Source organism: Mastacembelus armatus, chromosome 17 (assembly GCF_900324485.2).
Source record: "Mastacembelus armatus chromosome 17, fMasArm1.2, whole genome shotgun sequence".
NCBI classification, from domain to species: domain Eukaryota; kingdom Metazoa; phylum Chordata; class Actinopteri; order Synbranchiformes; family Mastacembelidae; genus Mastacembelus; species Mastacembelus armatus.
In genome coordinates, this window is record NC_046649.1 from 8445717 (window position 1) to 8466475 (window position 20759).

Sequence of the window (20759 nt, forward strand, 5' to 3'; positions counted from 1 at the left end):
GTAACGCGATCTCGCGACATTTATCGCGAGATTGTGTGTGTTTTACACAACTTACTGGGGGACTACACGTGTCTTTTTTAAATACATACATTAGGAGGACCTAACCACTCGTGTTGTAATGAAAACAACACCTATAGTTTCGAGAAGATAACATTGTAAAGCAGCAAAACTTTGATTAAAGCTATAAAATGTTTGCATGACAGTTCAATTCTGGTAGTCGGCAGTTGAAAGTAGGCTACCTATATACTTTTTAAGTACAGTATTTATTCACTGTACTTAAAAAGAGTTTTGAAGTCATTGTATAAGCATTTCGATTATATGCTGCTTAACACTTTCTTTACTGTAGGTAAATAATGGACTCTTAATTTTATGTGACTGCTTTACTTAAATCTAAAACTAGCTTTAAATTAACTTTATATAAAATACCAACATTTTTAGAAAAACTATTTAAAATCAGAAACACTTTAATCACTTTAAAACTAAATTATGGTATAATAATAATACTAGTATTATATAATGATAAAACAAAGAGAGGCCATCCTGTTGCCAAAATGTACATTTAAAACCATAGGTTCATTTTATTGATAGCACTTGCATGAGGGGCTATTATACAATGTAGTATTGTCTCTTATTTAAGTATCTGAATACTTCTTTCCATCTGGTCTATGTGATGTTACTTAGTGCCACAGGCACACTAATTATGATTGTATTCATTTTCTGCAAGGCCTATAAAAATATTATAGCAATCATGAGTGATACTGTATCTTCAAAAAGTAAAAATAATGAAATTTACATTTTATTGTTAGATAAGTGTTTAAATTCCAATTAAAAGTTGTATCTATGGTAGTATTTTAATTTGAAAGGGAACCCAGGTTTCAGCTCAACTGTGGGTTACCTTAAATGGCCCTCAGGAGGGTCACAGACAAAGTGGGGTCTTCTATCTGCTGCTCACCTTGAAATAAGAACAAACATTACACTATTGTACCAGGGAAGGTTAATGTTTCCAAACCTACAATCCAAATCCTTCATGCAGCAGCTGTAAAAATATCAGCTCTTTGGAAGCAAAGGTAGTGCAGACCTATTTCGTCTGGTGCAGACTTAGTCAAACACGCATTTATTTTTCCAGTTCAGTTGTCTGGGACGATTTCTGCCTCTTGTTCTTGTTTTAAACTCATGTGAAGTCACTGAAAATATCCAGAAATAATATAACACAGTACCTGATGATTTAAGTTTAAAGTGCAAAGTTTGGCAGCACCTGTTCCTGAGGTCACCAGTGGTAAATTATTTAGTGTAAAGACAGACATAGTGGGTTGCCCAATAAAACTGGAGACAATGTTGATAATTTTGTTATTATATCACCCATTGTTGTGTTTGTACAGACAGGCCTGACAAATCAACAACCTATGATTGGTCATTTGTGGTGGGCAGGAGCAAGCTGGTCGCCACCTGGGGTAAATTATTAGTAAATCTTTGTAAACAGGCAGTTCTTCTTGTTTATTTATTTATTTCTCTTTGATGCTAAGTTTTGCAATATTTGTCATCATTTTTAATTATTGATTTTTGAGTCAAAACAACATTCATAAGGATGCATTACTGTCTCTATAATTGCATGTAATTATATGTTTATGGCTGGTGCTGGGCTGCTAGCGTGTATTTTCTGCAAAGCAGTTATTGGGTGGTCTGAGCTCAGGTGTACATACTTTTCCCACAGCATAATTTTCCCACATTTTGAGCCACATCCTGTTATTACTCCGAATGACATAAGTGAAAGAGGAGCTGGTATAGCCTGTAGAAAATGTTTTCCAGGTAGCTATATACACCAACTTTAAAATCTAGTGGTTTTTAGAACATGGAAGATTATATTTACGATGCGACTCTATATATTCAGATAAACAAAGCAGGGGACATTAAGTGAATTTATTCCTGGATTCTTTTGGAAAACAGCAGTTTTACTATCAAAGATTTAGAGTTCTGAAAGTTCAACAGTGTTTTTTATAGGACATCGTTGTTGTAGTTTCATGCAGTCACGGGCCAAAAATTTACAGTCACCATAGAGACTCTACTCAGAATGTATTTAATAGTCTTTTTTAATCTGGGTAATTACTAGGGCAAGCTAACAGAGCTTCCCATGGCACTCTAACTGTACTAAACTGTGGAAATGGAAATTGAATGTTTTTGTTAGTAGAAATAATAATGAAAAAGCCCTGCAGAGGTGGTTCCAGACTTTTACTGGAAATGTCTGGCCTTCTTTAAATGTTTTCAGAACCACATGTACAATACAGACTCAGACTCTGCAGGTGCAAGACAAACCACTGTGCTGAAGTGATTAAGAAACACACATGCAACACATCCGCTCCTCTCTTACACACAACATCCTCTTTCATGAAAAATAATCACTAAGTCAGAAGCACAAGATCTGTATTTTTTTATGTTAACGGTTAAGTAACATTATCCCACTCTGATGAAGAACAAATGTAAGGTTAACTAACATCTCTGAGGAAATTTAAAGGAGTTCTTGATTTCGTTCTAATATCTGCACTAGAACTTGATTTTGGAACACATTTGTAGCCAGTCTAGTGGGGTTACAATGTCAGTCAACTGGATTTCCATTTCCATTTGTCCACAGATGGTGAATCCTACTTTCCCAAAGATATTCAGGGTTCTCAAAACATTTATCCTAATCAATTTTATATTCCTCTGACTTTTCCTGCAGTGTCACCATGAGGTTGACATTTTCAGTTTTGAGTGAAATATCTTGACAGCTACAAAGTGGACTGATGTGAATTTTGCTACAGGTTTTCAAGCTCTCTAGAGGATAGTTTGTAATGGCTCTGGTAATCTCGGGACCTTTTTTTCTAGTACCAGCATTAGGTTGAATATTGATGTTGCACTTCGGGCTAAGCACTAATTAGCAAATATTTGCAGGCCAACAAGTTAAAAAAATCAATAACCTTAACTATAATATAGACAATTGTGCTGTTGAGACAAAAACACACTCAGACCTCGTAGGAAGCATCTTTGACTGTATGAGAAAGAAAGATGTTTTCTGTTTTTAAAAAGCTGCTATGTAGTAAAATATATATAGTAAAGCTGCTATATAGTAAAATATATATAGCAAAATGGGTTTAACCCTCAAATCAGTTGGTTTCTGAAGTAAAGACAGTTCCAGGATCAGGTTTGGCAGGATGTAAACTCAATAGTGTAATCCAGTAATCCTCTCTTTGAGAAAAGCAAATGACAGGGGTCTCACTGTAACCCCAGCTGGTATTATAATCTTTCCTCAGATCCCTATGTTCTCTCCTCTGTAACCCTGTTAATGATAACTTAGGCACTAAGTGTATTGATTCACTTAATATACTGTCAATTACATGATCCCTAAAAGCCAGGTGAAAGAGCTTAGTTTGTATTATGCTTTGTCTTCCTCCCATAAAGGTTTGACATCTTATTTTGGAAATATCTGTTTGTACTTTCAAATTACCAGGTGTTTGGTTCATGCTCAAACTGCAGGTGATTTTCTGTATTTATGACAGAGGAAGTGTAAATTGGTGACCCATTACAAAAATCTCTATTTCTGTCCTTATATCATTTCAGACATGAACCAGTTTTAGATTCTCACACTTAAATCTTCAAACTTTATTGAGACATTTGTCTGACAAAAAGCAAAGCAAATGTCCACGGGTTAATGGCTTACATGTTTCGGTTCAGAGACTCACAATTAAACGCAGAAATTAAGATTTACGATTTACTGGAAAGTTTCAGTTCTCTGTAAACCAGTTATAGTGTTTGGTCTAGGTACTTTTTCCTTTTAGAGGAAACACGTGGCAACCTGTGGCTGCAGACACAGAAACGCTCACACAACCACAGCACACACCTGCAAGGCAACTTAGGCCAACACAAATCAAGATTTCTGAAACTTGTGGAAAATCTGCTGTTTATTCTAACCACATACAGTATAACTGTGCAATTGTGAAAAGCTTCTCTGGCCAGTGTGTCTGCAGTCATAGTACACTAAAAAAACATGTATTGTTTTATCTATGTGAAATGCAGTAGAAGAGAAAAGAGATATTAAGTTATATTAAGGGTTTTTTTTTTTTGCCAAAAAAATTGTCTAATTCTGCCAAAACTGATCAGAAAATTTTGAAAAACCTAGGAAATGTACACTGAAACTAAAAGATTGATTTCATTTACTGATACCATTGCAGAGAATGTGGGCAGAGAACACCCAACAACCCGTACATGATTTATAGATACAAAACTTTCTTTAGTAAGAAGACATCTGAACTTTCTCAGATGCCGCGTTTTTCACTTGAATAGTATCTTCATGGGTCACCTCCCCCGGCAACAGTAATGCATCACTTTCCTAGAAAAGATATCCTTATCGCTGTCCCACCCATGAGCTCTGTTGGGGGAAACCAATAGATAGTGCAATCTACAGATTGTGAGCCTACAGTAGTACCCACTGAACACCTGTGAGAAACAATGTGATGCGACAATGGGATTTAACACTGCTGTTAAATTAACACAGTGTTCAGGGTTGTACTGAAGTTGATCACATTTGCACTGCTCTAAGGCATTTTTGGTAAAAGCAGGTGAGGAAGTAGTGAGCGTGATTATAACAATAAAATGTAAGAGAGTCCAGAGGCGTCTTTGTACTCTTGCTATGTTTATTTCCTTCTCAGCAAGCTAATGAGGAAGCAGGGTAAAAAAAAAGAGGAATGTACACACATCATGCTTGTCCAACTGGATCCTCAAAATCTAAGTGCCCATAAATTTCCTATTCAATTTGTGCAAATATGTAAAAGGCACAGAGAGAGAGAGACTACTATGGATGATGCAATTCATGTAGATGAGGGCAGCTGGGGTCCCAGGGAGGTTTTGACAGCTTTTTTTTTTTTTTTTATCAGTCCCTGCAAACGAATGATACACTATCTATCTAGAGACAGTGCCAAACTTATACACACAGGGCATGGCTCCAAAAGACGCTGACATCTTTGGTTACGCAATTAAAACATGTTGAGACTAGGAGAGAGGTGAATAGGCAGCATTTAGATATTTGTACTTTTTGTGCTCGACATGACCGTGGTTTGTTCCCCTACACTTAGATTGGTCAAACCTAAAGCTTTGGCTCCCATCTTCTTCATTTTATTTTCCAATTTAAATACTTGTGACTTGCAACAGATTATGCCATGTAGTTTGGTTTATCATAACAGTATAATACTGTAATTAATGTATTCTTTCCACAAGGCAATATTAAAGCTATGTGTCATGTTCATAAAAATTGAAATAAATCCTTGAAATGTAGACCTGCTCTTACATATAAATGCTGTATTTTTATAATTGATGTATACGTAGCCGGGAATAGACAACAACAACCACAAGTGACTGGCATAAAGAACAGCACCAGAAAGACTGAAGTAAAAAAATATTTATTGGACAAACACCTCAGCCTCACAAACTTCTCAGAAGCAAATGTGCTTAAAAGCATCTTAATACATAACTTTCACACATAGATTAGTCCATGCATGCCAACAAACAGACAATAACACTCTATGACCAACATCCACACACTCACACATTCCACATCTGCAAAACAGCTGGACATTATTTCTATTAATGGCTAGGTCGGAAGGGAAATGGCATCCCCGTCATGAAAGGCTGAGTGGTGTACTGAGGGTGAGAAGACGAGTGTGTGGCTAGAGGTGTGTGTGGGGCATGTGCAGGGTGTGTGGGGTGTGAGGCGATGGGGGAATGTGCTGAGTGTGGACTGAAGGTCAGTGGAGGTGTGTGGATGTTGTTGTAGTACATCACTGGGCCAGATAACACCAACTGCAGCAAACTGCAGATAAATGTACAAAAAAGCAGGGAAAAGAAGAGAAGATGAAAAAGAGAGGAAAGAGGGAAAATGTTAAGATGGATTACAAAACGGAGGTAAATCATATTTATATAGCAATGTACATCAAGACAAAAACAAAAAAAAAGTCTTCTGTCAATGATGGGTTCCACAGTTCTTACAAGTACTGTAAAACAATTCATTGACTAATTGTTTAACAGATTTTACAGCAATAAAAAAAGCAAACTAAAGTATTTATATGGGATTAACGTCAATGTGTACCCCTCTTTAGCAGAGTGCTTACTGTAAATATATGTTAACACTGTAAATATGTTGATAGTTCTGAACCTGTCTATTAAGTGCACCTGACTCATAATGGGTTGTAAGACCCTGTTTTTCTAAGGAATGTCACCTGGAGTGACTGCTTATCTCTGCATCAGAAATCAAAGCTACTGTACTTTATTCCCCAGATTAAATGACAAGAATTGAATCTGTATTTGAATTAACATTGTCATTACAATGGAATTAAGTCAATTTTTCCACCGGTTTTTCAGTGCGTATGTTTAATACGCCCGCCTAAAGACCGCATGCTGTCTGTATCCACTGTATGACATTTAACTACAGAGGCTTGGTCTCATGGGGATATTCACTACAATTGAATCCAAATTTCAAACAGAAATAGTTTACTAGGAAAATGGGAGATGAGCAGGCGAGTATTACTTACTTGTTGTGGGGGAGTCGGGAACAGATGGCTCTCAAGTCCTCTGTCAAGACAATATGATTTGTAATAACCACTCAAACACCATAGGAGACATGACATTAACCCAAACATTCAGTTTTGCTCTGCTTTGTTTTAATTTTTCTGCGATTTTATCATTTAGGACTTTGTGCAGCTTGGGCTGATAATGACTCGTAAGTACAGTTGCAAGAAAAAGTATATGAGCCCTTTGGGATTACTTGTATTTCTGTATAAATTGGTCAGAAAATGTGTTCTGATCTTCATCTAAGTCACAACAACAGAAAAACACAGTCTGCTTAAACTAATACCGCGCAAACAATATATGTTTTCATGTTTTAATTGAACACAACATGTAAACATTCACAGTGCAGGGTGGAAAAAGTATGTGAATCCCTAGGCTAATGACTTCTCCAAGAGCTAATTGGAGCCAGGAGTCAGCCAACCTGGAGTCCAATCAATGTGATGAGATTTGGATGTGTTGGTTAAAGCTGCCCTGCCCTATAAAAAAAAAAAAAAAACACACACACCAGTTTTGAGTTTGCTGTTCTCAAGAAGCATTGCCTGATGTGAACCATGCCTCGCACAAAAGAGCTCTCAGAAGACCTACGACCAAGAATTGTTAAATTGCATGAAGCTGGAAAGGGTTACAAAAGTATCTCTAAAAGCCCAGATGTTCATGTATCCACGGTAAGACAGACTGTCTACAAATGGAGAAAGTTCAGCACTGTTGCTACTCTCCCTAGGCGTTGTCGTCCTGTAAGGATGACTGCAAGACCACAGCGCAGAATGCTCAGTGAGGTGAAAAAGGATCCTAGAGTGTCAGCTAAAGAGTTACAGAAATCTCTGGCACATGCTAACATTTTTGTTGACAAAGTAAAACATTAAACAAGAATGGAGTTCATGGGAGGACACCACGGAGGAAGCCACTGCTGTCCAACAAAAACACTGCAGCATGTTTGAAGTTTGCAAAAGAGCACCTGAATGTTCTACAGCACTACTGGCAAAATATTCTGTGGACAGATGAAACCAAAATTGAGTTGTTTGGAAAGAACACACAAAGCTATGTGTGGAAAAAAAAAAAAGACACAGCACACCAACATCAAAACCTCATCCCAACTGTGAAATATGGTGAAGGGGGCATCATGGGCCTGGATGGATTGCTGTCATCAACGGAAAAATGAATTCCAAAGTTTATCAAGACATTTTGCAGGCAAAATTAAGACCATCTGTCCGCCAACTGAAGCTCAACAGAGGATGGGTGATGCAACAGGACAACGACCCATAGCATAGAAGTAAATCAACAACAGAATGGCTTCAACAGAAGAAAATACACCTTCTGGGGTGGCCCAGTCAGAGACCTGACCTCAACCTGATTGAGATGCTGCGGCATGACCTCAAGAGAGTGATTCACACAAGACATCCCAAGAATATTGCTGCACTGAAACAGTTTTGTAAAGAGGAATGGTCCAAAACTCCTCCTGACCGTTGTGCAGTTCTGATCTGCAACTACAGGACATGTTTGGTTCAGGTTATTGCTGCCAAAGGAGGGTCAACCAGTTATTAAACTCAAAGGTTCACATACTTTTTCCACTCTGCACTGTGAAAGTTTATATGTTGTGTTCAATAAAAACATATAATGTTTGTGCGATATTAGTTTGAGCAGACTGTGTCTTTCTATTGTTGTGGCTTAGATGAAGATCAGAACACATTTTATGACCAATTTATGCAGAAATCCAAGTAATCCCAAAGGGTTCACATACTTTTTCTTGCAACTGCATATTGGTTTTTTCAGAATGAATGAATTACATTTGTCAAGCAGTATAGACATGACCTATCAATCCCTAACCAATCTACAGTTTAACTGCAGAGTAGGGACAGTTTATAGCATTTGTGGAAGTGTCAATTCATTTTCTGATACTACACCACACAAAGTGATTATTAAATAATAACATAGCATTTTCTACAATCCCAGTTTTAGCTACATTGACTCAGCTAGGAATCAGGAGTTTGGTGCGACTCAATCATAACAATGTCTACTAGCAGCTAATACTAACTTGAAGCCTCCGTGCAAGAAATTAGTAGACATTCAAATACATGTCATTTCTCACGTAGACTCCTAGTGTCTACCTCATTCCACTTTTATCTCTCCATCCCTCCATATCACATTCTTACCTCTTGAGCAGAGCAGGGCTCCATTGGCCATGGCAACCTGCAGGGCTTGTGCCAGGCGGTCCAGTGCCAGCTGGGATAACACATGCGTTTCTGCGGATGATGTGTGTGCATGTTTGTCAGCCTGGTCCAACAGTCGCGACAGATCAGAGGTCAGTGCAGCCAAGGACTCCATCTGCAGTAGTGCCAGGCGACCAAAAAGTCCCTTCTCATTTAGTATGTTCGGCAGGAGCATGAAGACCTAAAGTTTCAGGACATGAAAAATGGCACAGGCGTGTTTATCTGGAAGTTTGTTGCTTTATATACATTATATATATGCTGCACATACATTTATCCAAGAACACATACCTGAAGTACACTTAAATGGAGAGCAGAGAAGAGAGGCCCTGCTTCTGCCTCACTTTCAGTGCTGCCATTGGTCAACGCCGGCTTTTTGTCTCTCCTGTAAGCCAGCGGTGCTTTGACACACCAGCGCACCAGACCTCCTAATGGTGTGACATCTAGCGAGCTGATTGGCTGGCTGCCAGAGAGCGGAGTGTTCAGGAAGGTAATCAAGACTAGGCGAGGGTCATCGTGGATCCACGACACAATCATCTGGAGGAGCTCTAAAGGAGGGGTCAGCTCCTCTACACACACAAAAAGGGGTTTATTCTATTGTAGGGAGTTTTACTTTCTACCGTTGCCAAGCACTTGCTCATGAGAGATGTGTCGGGTTTCGATATAATGTAACTCAAGATGATTTGACTTTTGTGTTTTTACACCAAAGTACCTGAGGCGAGGTCGTAGAGCGTGGTGACAGCAGTGATGAACTGGCAGCAGAAGCGTGGGCTGGTGCTGTGGATGTTCTGCAGGGTAGGCACTGAGCCGGGCACCATGCTACAGTAGTCGTCTACCAGCACCTGCGCCAGGCGCACGCAGTACACACGGTGTGTTCTCTGGTGTGAGGCATATAAAACCAAAGGCACATGTTCAGTATGTCCATATTCAGCAGACCTACAGTACTGTGCAAAGGTTTTAGGCAGCTTAGATGTTTTATGTTAAAAGCATCATCTTTTTAGTGCCTAAAACCTTTGCACAATAATGCACATCCACACAGGGAAAAGTGAATTTTATGGCAGTAAAGGAGTGCCCACTACACACAGTTTAACACACTTTATGTATGTTTGGATCCTCACCTGTAACCAGGTAGCTGCACATTCCAATATAGGAACCCTGCCCACAGCAATTGCCATGGAGACCAACTTGCCTAACAGCGACATTCGGCTTTCATCTGCCTGGTTGCCTTGGAGGCTGAAAAGGGCGGAGAACATAAGCTGACGGACAGTGTCTCGACTCTGTTCCTGGAAACAGCTGCACATGATCTCCAACAGCTGGAGCTCCTGGAGAGCACTCATCCTCTGAAAGACACACACACACACACACACACACACACACACACACACACACAGGTGTAATTTATTGCTTCTTCACATTTGTGTGTTTCTATACTACATTGATGCACAAGCATTTCAGAGTCAGGGTCTTACTCTGGCTGGAGCGTTTCTGTCTTTGGGTGCATGCAGAATAAACTCTTCCACCAGCTCCAGCGTTTTGGCATCAACCTGCGGAGGCTGCCTCCCTGACTGCACCAGGTTACAGATGTAGATGTCCAGATGGTACAGCAGCTCCTTGGCGGCGCTCAGCACGTCGCGGGGCAGCAACGACTGACGAATGTCACCCATCACCACCTCAAAATCTTCATAACACGAAATTGAAAGGCTAAAAAAGACATGTTTTAGATCGATAGATAATTAAACTGGTTTCATTCATGGCAAACCCTTTGAAATGGTGAATCATGGAAATGTAACTAATATATATAGATTCTACTTTACAGAATCCTGAAATAACGAGTCAGGTATGCGTCTTATATGCGGCAGAGAAAAGCAAAACCAACTCCAACAACTCTTCACTTGTCAAAAGGACCAGAAGCTCCAGAAGGACTCGGTCTCCTCCATCATGCTACAGCTAGTGTTAGCAGGTTTAGCTTTAAAAACACCGTCCATTCCGCCGCAAATCTCACGAGTCTAAATTGTCATTACAGCCTTCTGAAAGGAAAACGTGCATGTAAAAAAGCTCTTACCTCTACAGAAGCTTTTATTTTTCTTGGACTGTCCGACAGTGAGACCAGTGAATGGACTCATAAACGACAACGGAACCACTTCCTACTTCTACGGAAGCGCTGTAGGGACAAAATACTTTTATAGTGGCGCAAATGTCAACAAAGACCGTTTCATTCATTGTTTTATTTCAACTAAATTGTTGATCTACGGGTGACGATAAAGGCACAAAATGGTGTAACGCTAGTTTACTTTAGAAATGTAACGTTAATGTTGAAAATTACTAGACTTTCAGTCAGACGATATACAAATGTGTAATTGACCTTTATTGATTTTGTTCAGATTTAAATATTGGGTTATATTATATGGACATACAGACTTATTCCGAATCCGTGTAAATTCCCATCATGTTTTCAAATAGGCTACGTGAAATCTATACGAAAATATGGAAGGGACAAAGATTATTCCATGTATTTAAATTTTAAGCTTGGTTTGTCGAAAAAGACTTTATCCTATAAAAACTTTCCCAAAGAGCTCGCAGTGATACAACACTGTCACCTAGGTCAATATAAAATCTATTCTATGGTCTTGTATGTGAGCATGTGGCTGGAAACGCTGGCTGTCCATAAGGAATTTCAATAGGTCATAGTGTTATTACCCTTCTTTCATTTTTCTGTTATGCCAAAACGCACTACTGAACCGAACTAACTGAAAAATGTTGTCCTATATCTAACTGTCTATTATATTGTTACGTTTTCAATAAGATGTTTTCGCTCCTACAGCCTGCAGAAATTATATAACACATTGAAAATCACTTAGGCATAATGTAATCCCTTCTAATCTACACAGGGGCGCGCCCGCCAGGCATTGGATGAAAAAAAAAAAACAGAAACACTGGTGCGCGCTCCCGACAGCACTTCAGTTCTGTCTTGCACTTTATCGTCCCGTCGAGTGATCCCAAGCATCCCGTAAGATGACTATCAACACCCTGGCTAAAGGAGGCTGGCACAGGGAGCAAATGGCATGCTTTAGAAAGGTGAGACTAAATGCTTAGTTTTCTTTTGGTTTGTTTGTATAGTGTGACACACTATACTATAGATATAATCCTATATGGATACCAAAATAGCTATAGGATACATTTAAAGGAGTGTCAGTGTAGATAGCGGTTGTGACCGAGTGGATTAAATATGTGCAATGTTTTTTTGTAAATTTCTGACTTATGTCTGTGTGCTTTGACTGTGTTCACAACATGTGTGTCTGCATGTTAATGTGTACCCATGTGTTTCCTTGACAGATGGAGAAAGTGATTGTTGCCATGCAGGACCCTGATATGGGCATGAAGATGAGAAACCAGAGGCTGCTTATCACAGTCATTCCGCACGCCATGACAGGTGTGTGTATGTATGTGTGCCCCTTAATGTCAGGGTCCATTAGGATCGTGTGTGCATGTGTGGACATGCACGCTGCAGTCTGTGTTTGCCCCAGTGGTCATCCATAATGCAGCAGTGAATTTAGGAAAATACTGCATGCTTTGTAGAGTAGAAGAAGGAAGTTTGTCCTCTTTTTTTTGTCTCCTTTCTCTCTTGCTCTTATTCTGCAGGCCATGATGTAATTGCCTGGTTGATCCAGAAATGCAATATCTGTGAGGAGGGTAAGTAGAAGTGCATCAATACATACATTGTGTATGTGTGTGATAAATGATTTTTCGTATCTCCTGTGATTCTCTGTGTCGGTGCTACTGCCTTGTTGTGTATCGTTGCTAATGTGTTGCCAGGATATGGTGTTTTCTCTCCAGCTGACGTGGTAGTAATGTGTATCTATTGTGGGGGTTGTGTTTCCAGTAAACAGGAATGGGGTGAGCCCCAGAGAGTCCAGGTTTGATTAACTCACCTGATGATCTGGGTTTGATTTGTGTCCCTGTGGAGGACTTCACCTCAGGAGATGAACTAAAGATGAACTAAATTAGAGGTTGGAAAAAAATAACCCACTGGTCCCTTTTGCCTTACAGCAGACTAATGGAGGAAAGAGTGGAATCAGTCCACATTGAAAGAGCTGATTAAAATGCATCACACAGCTTTTTTTGGTAGCTTTCAGTCATAAAAGTAGGGCTTTTTAATAAATGAGGGTTGACTCAAGATTGATGATGCATTTATTACTGGAACAAATCCTGCATTTTAGAGCAGCATGGCGCTGGTGTTTGATAAAAACTCTTATGATAAAATGAATCCAGGAGCGTCTTATAATATGATTCCTTGTAGCTAATTAATGATGAGTAAATGTGCAAACAATGATGATAAACAGGAAGACAGAGCAGTAAGTAGAATTTATTGTTGTTTTGTGTAAACGTGACTAAAACTACTAAACAAAGTTTACATTTCTGACAAAACACCTAAAGTAACAAAACCTATGAGACAGTCCAGTGATAAGGTTGGGACTTCTTCTGTGGTTTTTAACAGAGGCTCTACACCTTGGTGGCATGCTGGTTAGATACGGGTATATTTACCCTCTCAAGGAGCCTAGATCTCTTGTATTACGACCCGATGAGTCACCTTACCGCTTCCAGGTCAGATGATCATCCTTCTTTCAACCTGCTTTTAAAAACGCACCCTTCCTCCATTTACTTCTGACTAAGCCATCACCTGCTTTCTATCACTATGTCCCAGTTTCTCTATCACTCCATTAACCCATTTCTTAATCCCTCATCCATCTGCCACTCTGCTGCCACTTTTTTATCACCCGCCTCACCATCAGACTGTATCAGAAATGTTAAAAGTCACTTGTTTTTCTCAGACACCTTACTTCTGGACTAGCACCAAGTGGCCTGCCTCAGAGCTGGACTATGGTAAGACAAAAGTCAAGTGAATGTCATGTGAATGTTCTCAAGGGGGTAAAGGGTAATGACATGTTCTCCAGGGAAAAACTATTTACTATCTATGATCACACAATACATTACAAAACACATAGAACTTCTTACAAGATCCTCAATAAGTGTGTAGAAGTGCTTTAATTAAAACAGGTGATGTAAATAAGAGCACAGCTCTCAGACTTAATTTCTTTTCTGTTTTTGTCTTCATTCTTACATCCCATCAGCAATCTATTTGGCCAAAAAGAACATAAGAAAGCAAGGAGAACTGATGGAATATGAAAAGGTGAGGACAGTGTGCGTGTCTATGAGATGTGGATGTGTGTTTGTGTTATGAATTATGCAGTCGTATTAAGTGTGGGGAAACAGGCCTGTGTCATCATTTCTTTCTCTTCCTTTTTTCTTTCCTCTTCCTTTTTAGGAGAGGTACAGCCTCTTGCACAAGAGGATCAACCACACCTGGGACTTTGTGGTAATGCAAGCCCGAGAGCAACTGAGGTACACTCACCCACACACACTCTTGTGCACCCATACACACTGACACGCAGACCCAGAGCCTTACAATGCGATCTATGTTTAGAGCATCCAAACAGAGGCGGAAGGCTGATCGCATTGTTCTAGAATGTCAGGAACAGGCGTACTGGCTCATCAACAGACCCCCGGTACGTTTGTTATTATCATTAACACTACTCTGCTGCACGATATTATACTGTACTGCAGTGTACTATAATACACTATTCTATCCTATACTATTACCATAATACACTTTTAACACTATACTATGTTGTCAACATTATTCTGTAAATGCAGTATATACAGTACTATTCCATGCTAAACTATACTATATTTACATATAGTATACAACACTTTATTGTACTGTGCAATGCCCGCTATATTGCACTATATGATTTTATACTATACTATACTATAGAATATAAGCAGGCACACTATATTATAATCAACTATATACTGTACAACTATAGAAGAGCGTGTAACAGTATATAAAAGAGTCAGACGTTCCACTAATGTTCAGCCACAGGGCCTTCAGCATGAAATATTCAACCTGTCTGGGAAAGGCAGGGGAAAGAGGGAGAGGAAGGGAGCAATAGAGAAGGAAAGATGTGGGGAGAGAGAAAAAAAACCAGTCATCACATTTTACTTTCTTTACTTAAACACCAGGGCAGTGTATTTGATTCTTGATGGATACAAAAAGAAAAGGATTGAAAGGAAGGAAAGAAGTGAGGAGTGGGAGGTGGGGGGAGGGGGATAGAAAGGGAAAAAGGAAAAGGGTGATGGGAAGTGAATGTACTGTGAGGAAGATAAGAGGGTGAAACAGAGGACAAGAGATGCGAGGAAGGGCTCAATTTTTTTTCTTGGGTAGTGAATTAGGGGACAAGGGCATATAGAGAAAAAGAAAAACCCAGGAATACAAGTTAGTGCTAGTGGAGTGGAAAAGCTCAAAGTAGGATTAGGTGCTCAGTCACGCACATTCTTACTAGACATACACATAGTGTACACACACACTCAATTACAAGCATACCATACTGTTCTTCATGTTTGTGTGTGTTTTTTTTTTATCCAGCCAGGGGCACATAATGTGTTGGACATTGGTCTAGAGAGACCAAATAACTTCAGCTTGCGAGTTACACTGGTCAGTGATGTCATTTTGTGTCTTTACCTCCTGTTTTATACTCTCTTTTAAAAACATTGAATGTGATAACATGGTTGCTGTCCATCTCTTCTGCACTTGTTTTATTGCTTTCCATCTCTCTTGCTGCTGGGATTTTTTTCAATGTAAGTGTCCAAGACAGCTGCATTATATTATGGACAATTACAGCATATTAAAATGTTTCATTATTAGAAATAAAAGTTAAAAACCTGAAGCCCTGACCTGACATGATCTCCTGCATGGAAAATATGGCTCATCAGAAAATCTTCTAATCAGCATTGATCCAGAAAAAAATGTAGCTGTGATGATAATCTGTTCATGACCAATTTCATACTGTACTTTCCTCATTTTTCAGAATGTATCCTAATTTGTTATCTGAAGCCCTTGTACTATTGGTATGATTGTCTCAATGTATAATACAGTGTGTGACCTAACGAACTGACACTTTTTTGTTTCACAGAACTAGAACAGTGACTACTACAAAAGAGAGGTAAACATCATATATCACGTATAAATCCTAACTTTAAGTGCATTGAGTATATTTATATTATTATTCATTTTGTATGTGTGTGTGTGCGTGTGCGTGTGTGTGTGTGTGTGTGTGTGTGTGTGTGTGTGTGTATTCATGCTTTCTATGTCTATTTACAGATAGAAACATGCAAAAGGGCCCTGGGAAGAAACCGTGTAAAGTCATCCATCTGTCTAGAAAGGTGCGTGTCAGTTTGATGAATAACAACATGCACATAAAAATGCACATGTACAGATACACATAAAATCTAATGGACACTGCTTAAACCAAACGCTACATCTCCAGCACACACTCGCACGCACACACAAATGCACATAATGCTTAGTGCTCCCACTGTAAGAGCCACTAATGGATGCTTCCTGAGGCAAGTTGAAATTAGTGGCCATTAACTCTGATGATTTGGAGCACTAATACAATAATACTGTGTGCGTGCGTGTGTTATTTTGTGTGTGCATGCCTCTGCATTTGTGTGTGGACGTGCAGTTTTGTGAAATACAGTGAGCAGTACCAGAACCATGATCCCATTATGCAAGGCTGCCTTCCCAGTAACCCCTGGATCTCTGATGACACCGCTCACTGGACAATGAATTCAGAAATGTGAGAGAATGCACACAGACACGCACACCACAGTTCACTGTAATATTCCACGCAGTCAGAAACATCTATGGGTTTTGCTTGTTTCAGCTTTTTGCCATCTCTTAACACAAGATTAGCACAGTAGCTTGATTTGTATTTGCCTGTGTGTCTGAACATACCTCTGTGGGTTGTTTTGCTGTGTTCCTGTGAGCAGAGTGCCTATCCCGACACGTCTCCGAGTGGAGCGTTGGAGCTTCAGCTTCATGGAGCTTCTCAGTGATGTCATGGGGAGACGGGAGTTTATGAGCTACCTGGAGAAAGAGTTTAGTGGTGAGGAGGAGTGGCAGCAAAGTTAGATTACATTTAAAAGCCATTCAGTAGTTTGCATGAATGTAATATCGCACAGCATCGTCATATACATTTGTAGGTTTTTTTTTTGTGTGTCTTAATGTGTCACACAATGTGATTAGATTTGATGATTCACCTAACTCCACCTGATGTAATTCATTTAGACACAGAATATTTCATATTGTTTCTTTCTAAATGAAGTTCTGTTTCTGTTCTGTTTGTGATTTAAACTGGCAATTGGATATTTAAAACTAAATAAATATCCAAATTTAGAACTTTATTACAATAGCAAACACTAAAATAAATGCAGTTCATAACTTTTAATTGATTCTCATTCTTGTTAGCTTTCAGAATTTTTTCCTTCACTAATGACATTTTCTAATCCCAGTGGTGAGAAATGGAAGAGTTGAGGAGATGATTAATTTCATGACTTGGTTTGTTGAGCAGATGGAAAAAGTAGATCATAAGGGATGAAAGGAGAAAGGTAAGTCCAGGGCAGGTTTTAGAGTAGCATATACAGTGGAGGAAGCTAAAGCACAAAATGAGAAGAGGGATTTATTCAAGCAGACACACTAAATGAATATTTATGCTGGCCAAAGTTTTCCACTGAGACCAGCGATGCTATAATAAGTTTCTCATTGTGTGTCACTGTTTCCTGCATCACTGCTGTTTTATTCACCCCCAGATGTACTTAACACCCTGCTGTCTCTCTGTTCTCAGCGGAGAACCTGTGTTTCTGGGAAGCCTGTGAGGATATTAGACATGGAGAAACTTCCAAGCTCACTGAGAAAGTTGAAGAAGTCTACAAGTAGGTATACAAGGACACAAACATGCAGAAACAAATAAGTCCAATTTACTGTGAGCTGACTGCCCCTCTCTTTTGTGTGATTCAGAAATTTCCTGACTCCTGGAGCCACCCGCTGGGTCAACATAGACAGCAAGACAATGGCTAAAACTTTGGAGGCGATCAAACACCCACATCATTTTGTCATGGATGATGCACAAATGCACATATACTTCCTTATGAAAAAGGTCTGACTCCTGAATCACCCACTGGAGTTCTATACTTTATATTTAATATATATTAGGTCACTTACAAAGGCTAGATTTAAAGGACCATACTAATGATCAGTTATTTACTTCAAATAATATATATTTTACATCCCAGCTCTCAAATTGTGAAGTAATGCAATGCAGCCTTTTCCTAATCAGCCTGCAATTAAATTGCAGAACAATTCAAGGATATTGCCAAAAAAGCTTTCCAGATTGTGATTCCTCCCATCATTTGTACTGAGCCTACAGACAAGAGAGAACAACCAGAATGTTTCCATCAAATTATTGCTGAGCCTCCTTAGGCCAACACTTCACTTATGACAGATCACAGCCAAGCAAGCAGAACTTCATACTGTACATATTGCACATTTATTTAAGGTATATAAAACATTCAACATGCTCACATAGATACATAAAATAGCAGCTTGGTGGTGTCTCTGTGTGTCAGCTCTGTGATTAGTTATGGCTGATTACTTCACAAATTTAACAGGGTTTAGGTGTCCAGGGGACAAAGATAGGCATAGCATTGTGTTTGCAGATTATGTGGCCTAGTGTTAACGTATACAAGCAGGAGAGCAGTGGACCCAGGATAGCCTCCTGAGGGATGCCTCATAGGGTGTGGACTATTCTATACATAACATAAACATATTTAAACCTCCAAATTGAGAAAAAATGAGATGAACTTTATTTATCCCTTAAGCAAAGTTCAGGAATTGTCATCCATTCTGACAGTATGTGAACAGAAGACATTTAATTTGGTCAAAAATGTTCTTTAAACCAGAGGTTTGCATGGAATTTCCTATATTCTTTTCTTCCATTAACTAAAATGAGTTGTTTGCTTTGGTGCTAATGTTACATTGTTGCTTTGTGTTTTCATGTGTTTAGGACTCTTACCCAAGATATCTTAAGTCTGACCTATACAAAAACATGCTGGCCAAAGCTATTGTCCCCCAGGAAACCAAGAAAAGGTGAAAATTCACATTCATTAACACGTAATTCTCCTTATACTTCACAACATGTATTAATTCATTAAACTATCTGTTACACTATTTTCTTTTTTCCTGCCTTTCCCCACAGTGTGTTCCCCTTCATGAGACGCCAGCGGCACTCTAGCCCCTCCCCTGCTCAGGTCGTCACCCAGGCGACAGAGGAAGATGGGCGAGTCAAACTGGCTGGGCAAACAGGTATCAACCCTGCAGCCGGGTCCCATGTCTGAAAAAAAGCATGAGACTCAGTCACCTCTGTCTTCATTGTCTCTGTTGGTCACTATAGCAACTATCCAAGTCAAACCATCTGAGTGAAAGTCAGAGTTTCTTTCGGTGCAGCAACATCACTAGAGCTAGGATTTCAGTGTAGAGCTTCCCCTCAGAGCAGAGGTGTTAATGCGTACCTCAACAACATCACAACGTCTTTCCACAGCATGAGCAGTGCTCAGCAGCCAGACTGGCTTTTAGTGCTGCTGCTTCAGCTCTTACAGCTGTATATTCATCCTACATCTACCTCCCATTTCACTTCAAAAAGTGTCCTGCTGTTTTTAATATTGATGGTCCTCCTTTGTCCCTCACTCCACCAGAAAGCTTTAATACAGAATGTACTCTGTCTCTGGTTTAAATAAAGGGGTTCTTAATAGGGAACATAAACTATATATTTAGTCAGACATTTGCCTCAGCAGGTCTGTGATTATCATACAGTTTGCTTGGTAGGGTCATTCCATGCCAGAGCTTCACATTGTGGTTGTTGTTCCTGCTAATTTTGCTCAAGCATGTTATGATTTCAATAAAATGTCACACCAGCATTCAGTGTTGTGTTGTGCTTCAGCTCTGCATGCTGTGATGAAGTAAGAGCGTGTGATCAGGTTTTTCATTTTAAATCTTTTCCTTCCCATCTTGTTTTTTCAATGTTCTGTCCTTTTGTAGCCTTTAAAATATATTACATGGGTTTACAGGGTTTGTTTAAGGAAATATTAAACTTCAGATGTGAAGGATTTGCCACAATCACCTGATAAAAAGGTTAATCAGATCTTTAATTCTTAATTGTAATGCTGAATTGTGGTGTTCAGTACTTAAGCCTATTTTCAATACCCACAGTTATGTGGAAAAAACAAAAGTTCAGTGTTTCCCTCAGTGTCATCTCTTTACAAATGCTGCTTATCTTGTTTTCTGTTGCTTTATTTGAATTTACAGGCCCTCCTTTTTACATTTCCACGCAATAACCTCTCAGCACTAACTTTCCTCTTCTCTTCCCTCCATCAATGCCCTGAGAGCTGCAGTTTCTTCTACTGGCTCCCTCTGCTGGCTGCATGTGAACAAAGGGTTCATACTAACTACCTATTTATCTTTTTCTTCTTCTATTTTCAATTTTTTTTTGGCTTGCGACCCTTAAACAAACAAACAAACAAACAAAAAACCTTACTTTCATCACAGGTTATGGTGTAGGTCCAATGTCATAAAAGTGCAATACTAAATTACACCCTAAGGAAAAAAGTCACTGTTAGTCTTCTCAAATTCCAAACACATCAAAACAATGATGGACTTGAAGTTGTGTAATTCATAACACTGATCTGTGTAGCTTTGCAGAGCCTGAGAGCCCATCACATTTATTAATGGAGGTAAGCTATATATGGATACACACGCAAACATACACACATACATGGACACTCTCACTCACACACAGTGAAATGTGTATTTCAATAGAAGCACACGCTTCTGAGGATTATAGTAATCTGCTTTCCTCTATTCACCCATTCATTCTGAAACTACATGTATATCCACAAAAAGCTATACACCACACTAAATCTTTACTCTTTATGCAACAGGTTTAGTTTTGTTATAACAGATTTTTAACTGATTGAAAAGTAATTTTCCAGTGCAAGGAAGTGCAGCATTTT

At 39.2% G+C, this 20759-nt stretch overlaps 2 protein-coding genes across 3 annotated transcripts; one reads left to right on the forward strand and one right to left on the reverse strand.

Moving 5' to 3' along the window:
* Positions 1-5410: 5410 nt before the first annotated feature.
* On the reverse strand, positions 5411-10955 carry ints15 (integrator complex subunit 15). 2 transcript variants are annotated; one of them, XM_026314639.1, is made up of 8 exons: positions 10858-10949; positions 10265-10473; positions 9914-10135; positions 9508-9673; positions 9087-9364; positions 8742-8979; positions 6555-6594; positions 5411-5836 (listed from the first exon to the last, which is right to left on the reverse strand). In XM_026314639.1, the coding sequence occupies exons 1-8, from the start codon at positions 10916-10918 to the stop codon at positions 5611-5613; spliced, it is 1440 nt and encodes a 479-aa protein (XP_026170424.1). In that variant the 5' UTR covers positions 10919-10949; the 3' UTR covers positions 5411-5610. The 2 variants fall into 2 exon arrangements, with proteins under 2 accessions (XP_026170424.1, XP_026170425.1); XM_026314640.1 differs by having other exon boundaries at positions 5611-5836; positions 10265-10496; positions 10858-10955.
* Positions 10956-11753: 798 nt separating this feature from the next.
* On the forward strand, positions 11754-19522 carry rgs11 (regulator of G protein signaling 11). Its single transcript, XM_026314160.1, is given in 17 exon segments — positions 11754-11870; positions 12129-12225; positions 12435-12485; positions 13291-13397; positions 13625-13676; positions 13925-13983; positions 14119-14195; positions 14278-14359; positions 15280-15348; positions 15827-15856; positions 16015-16076; positions 16379-16492; positions 16686-16801; positions 17540-17627; positions 17713-17851; positions 18758-18840; positions 18950-19522. Coding segments are annotated over 17 exon segments (1428 nt in total). The 5' UTR covers positions 11754-11807; the 3' UTR covers positions 19089-19522.
* Positions 19523-20759: the final 1237 nt, after the last annotated feature.

What these genes read in the sequence shown, in the direction of transcription:
- ints15 (XM_026314639.1), bottom strand. Translation starts at nt 10,918, where the DNA reads ATGAGTCCATTCACTGGTCTCACTGTCGGACAGTCCAAGAAAAATAAA. An exon ending in GCTCTACGACCTCGCCTCAG is followed by an intron (nt 9,365 to 9,507) that starts GTACTTTGGTGT and finishes TTGTGTGTGTAG; the next exon opens with AGGAGCTGACCCCTCCTTTA. An exon ending in TCCCGACTCCCCCACAACAA is followed by an intron (nt 5,837 to 6,554) that starts GTAAGTAATACT and finishes ATTTATCTGCAG; the next exon opens with TTTGCTGCAGTTGGTGTTAT.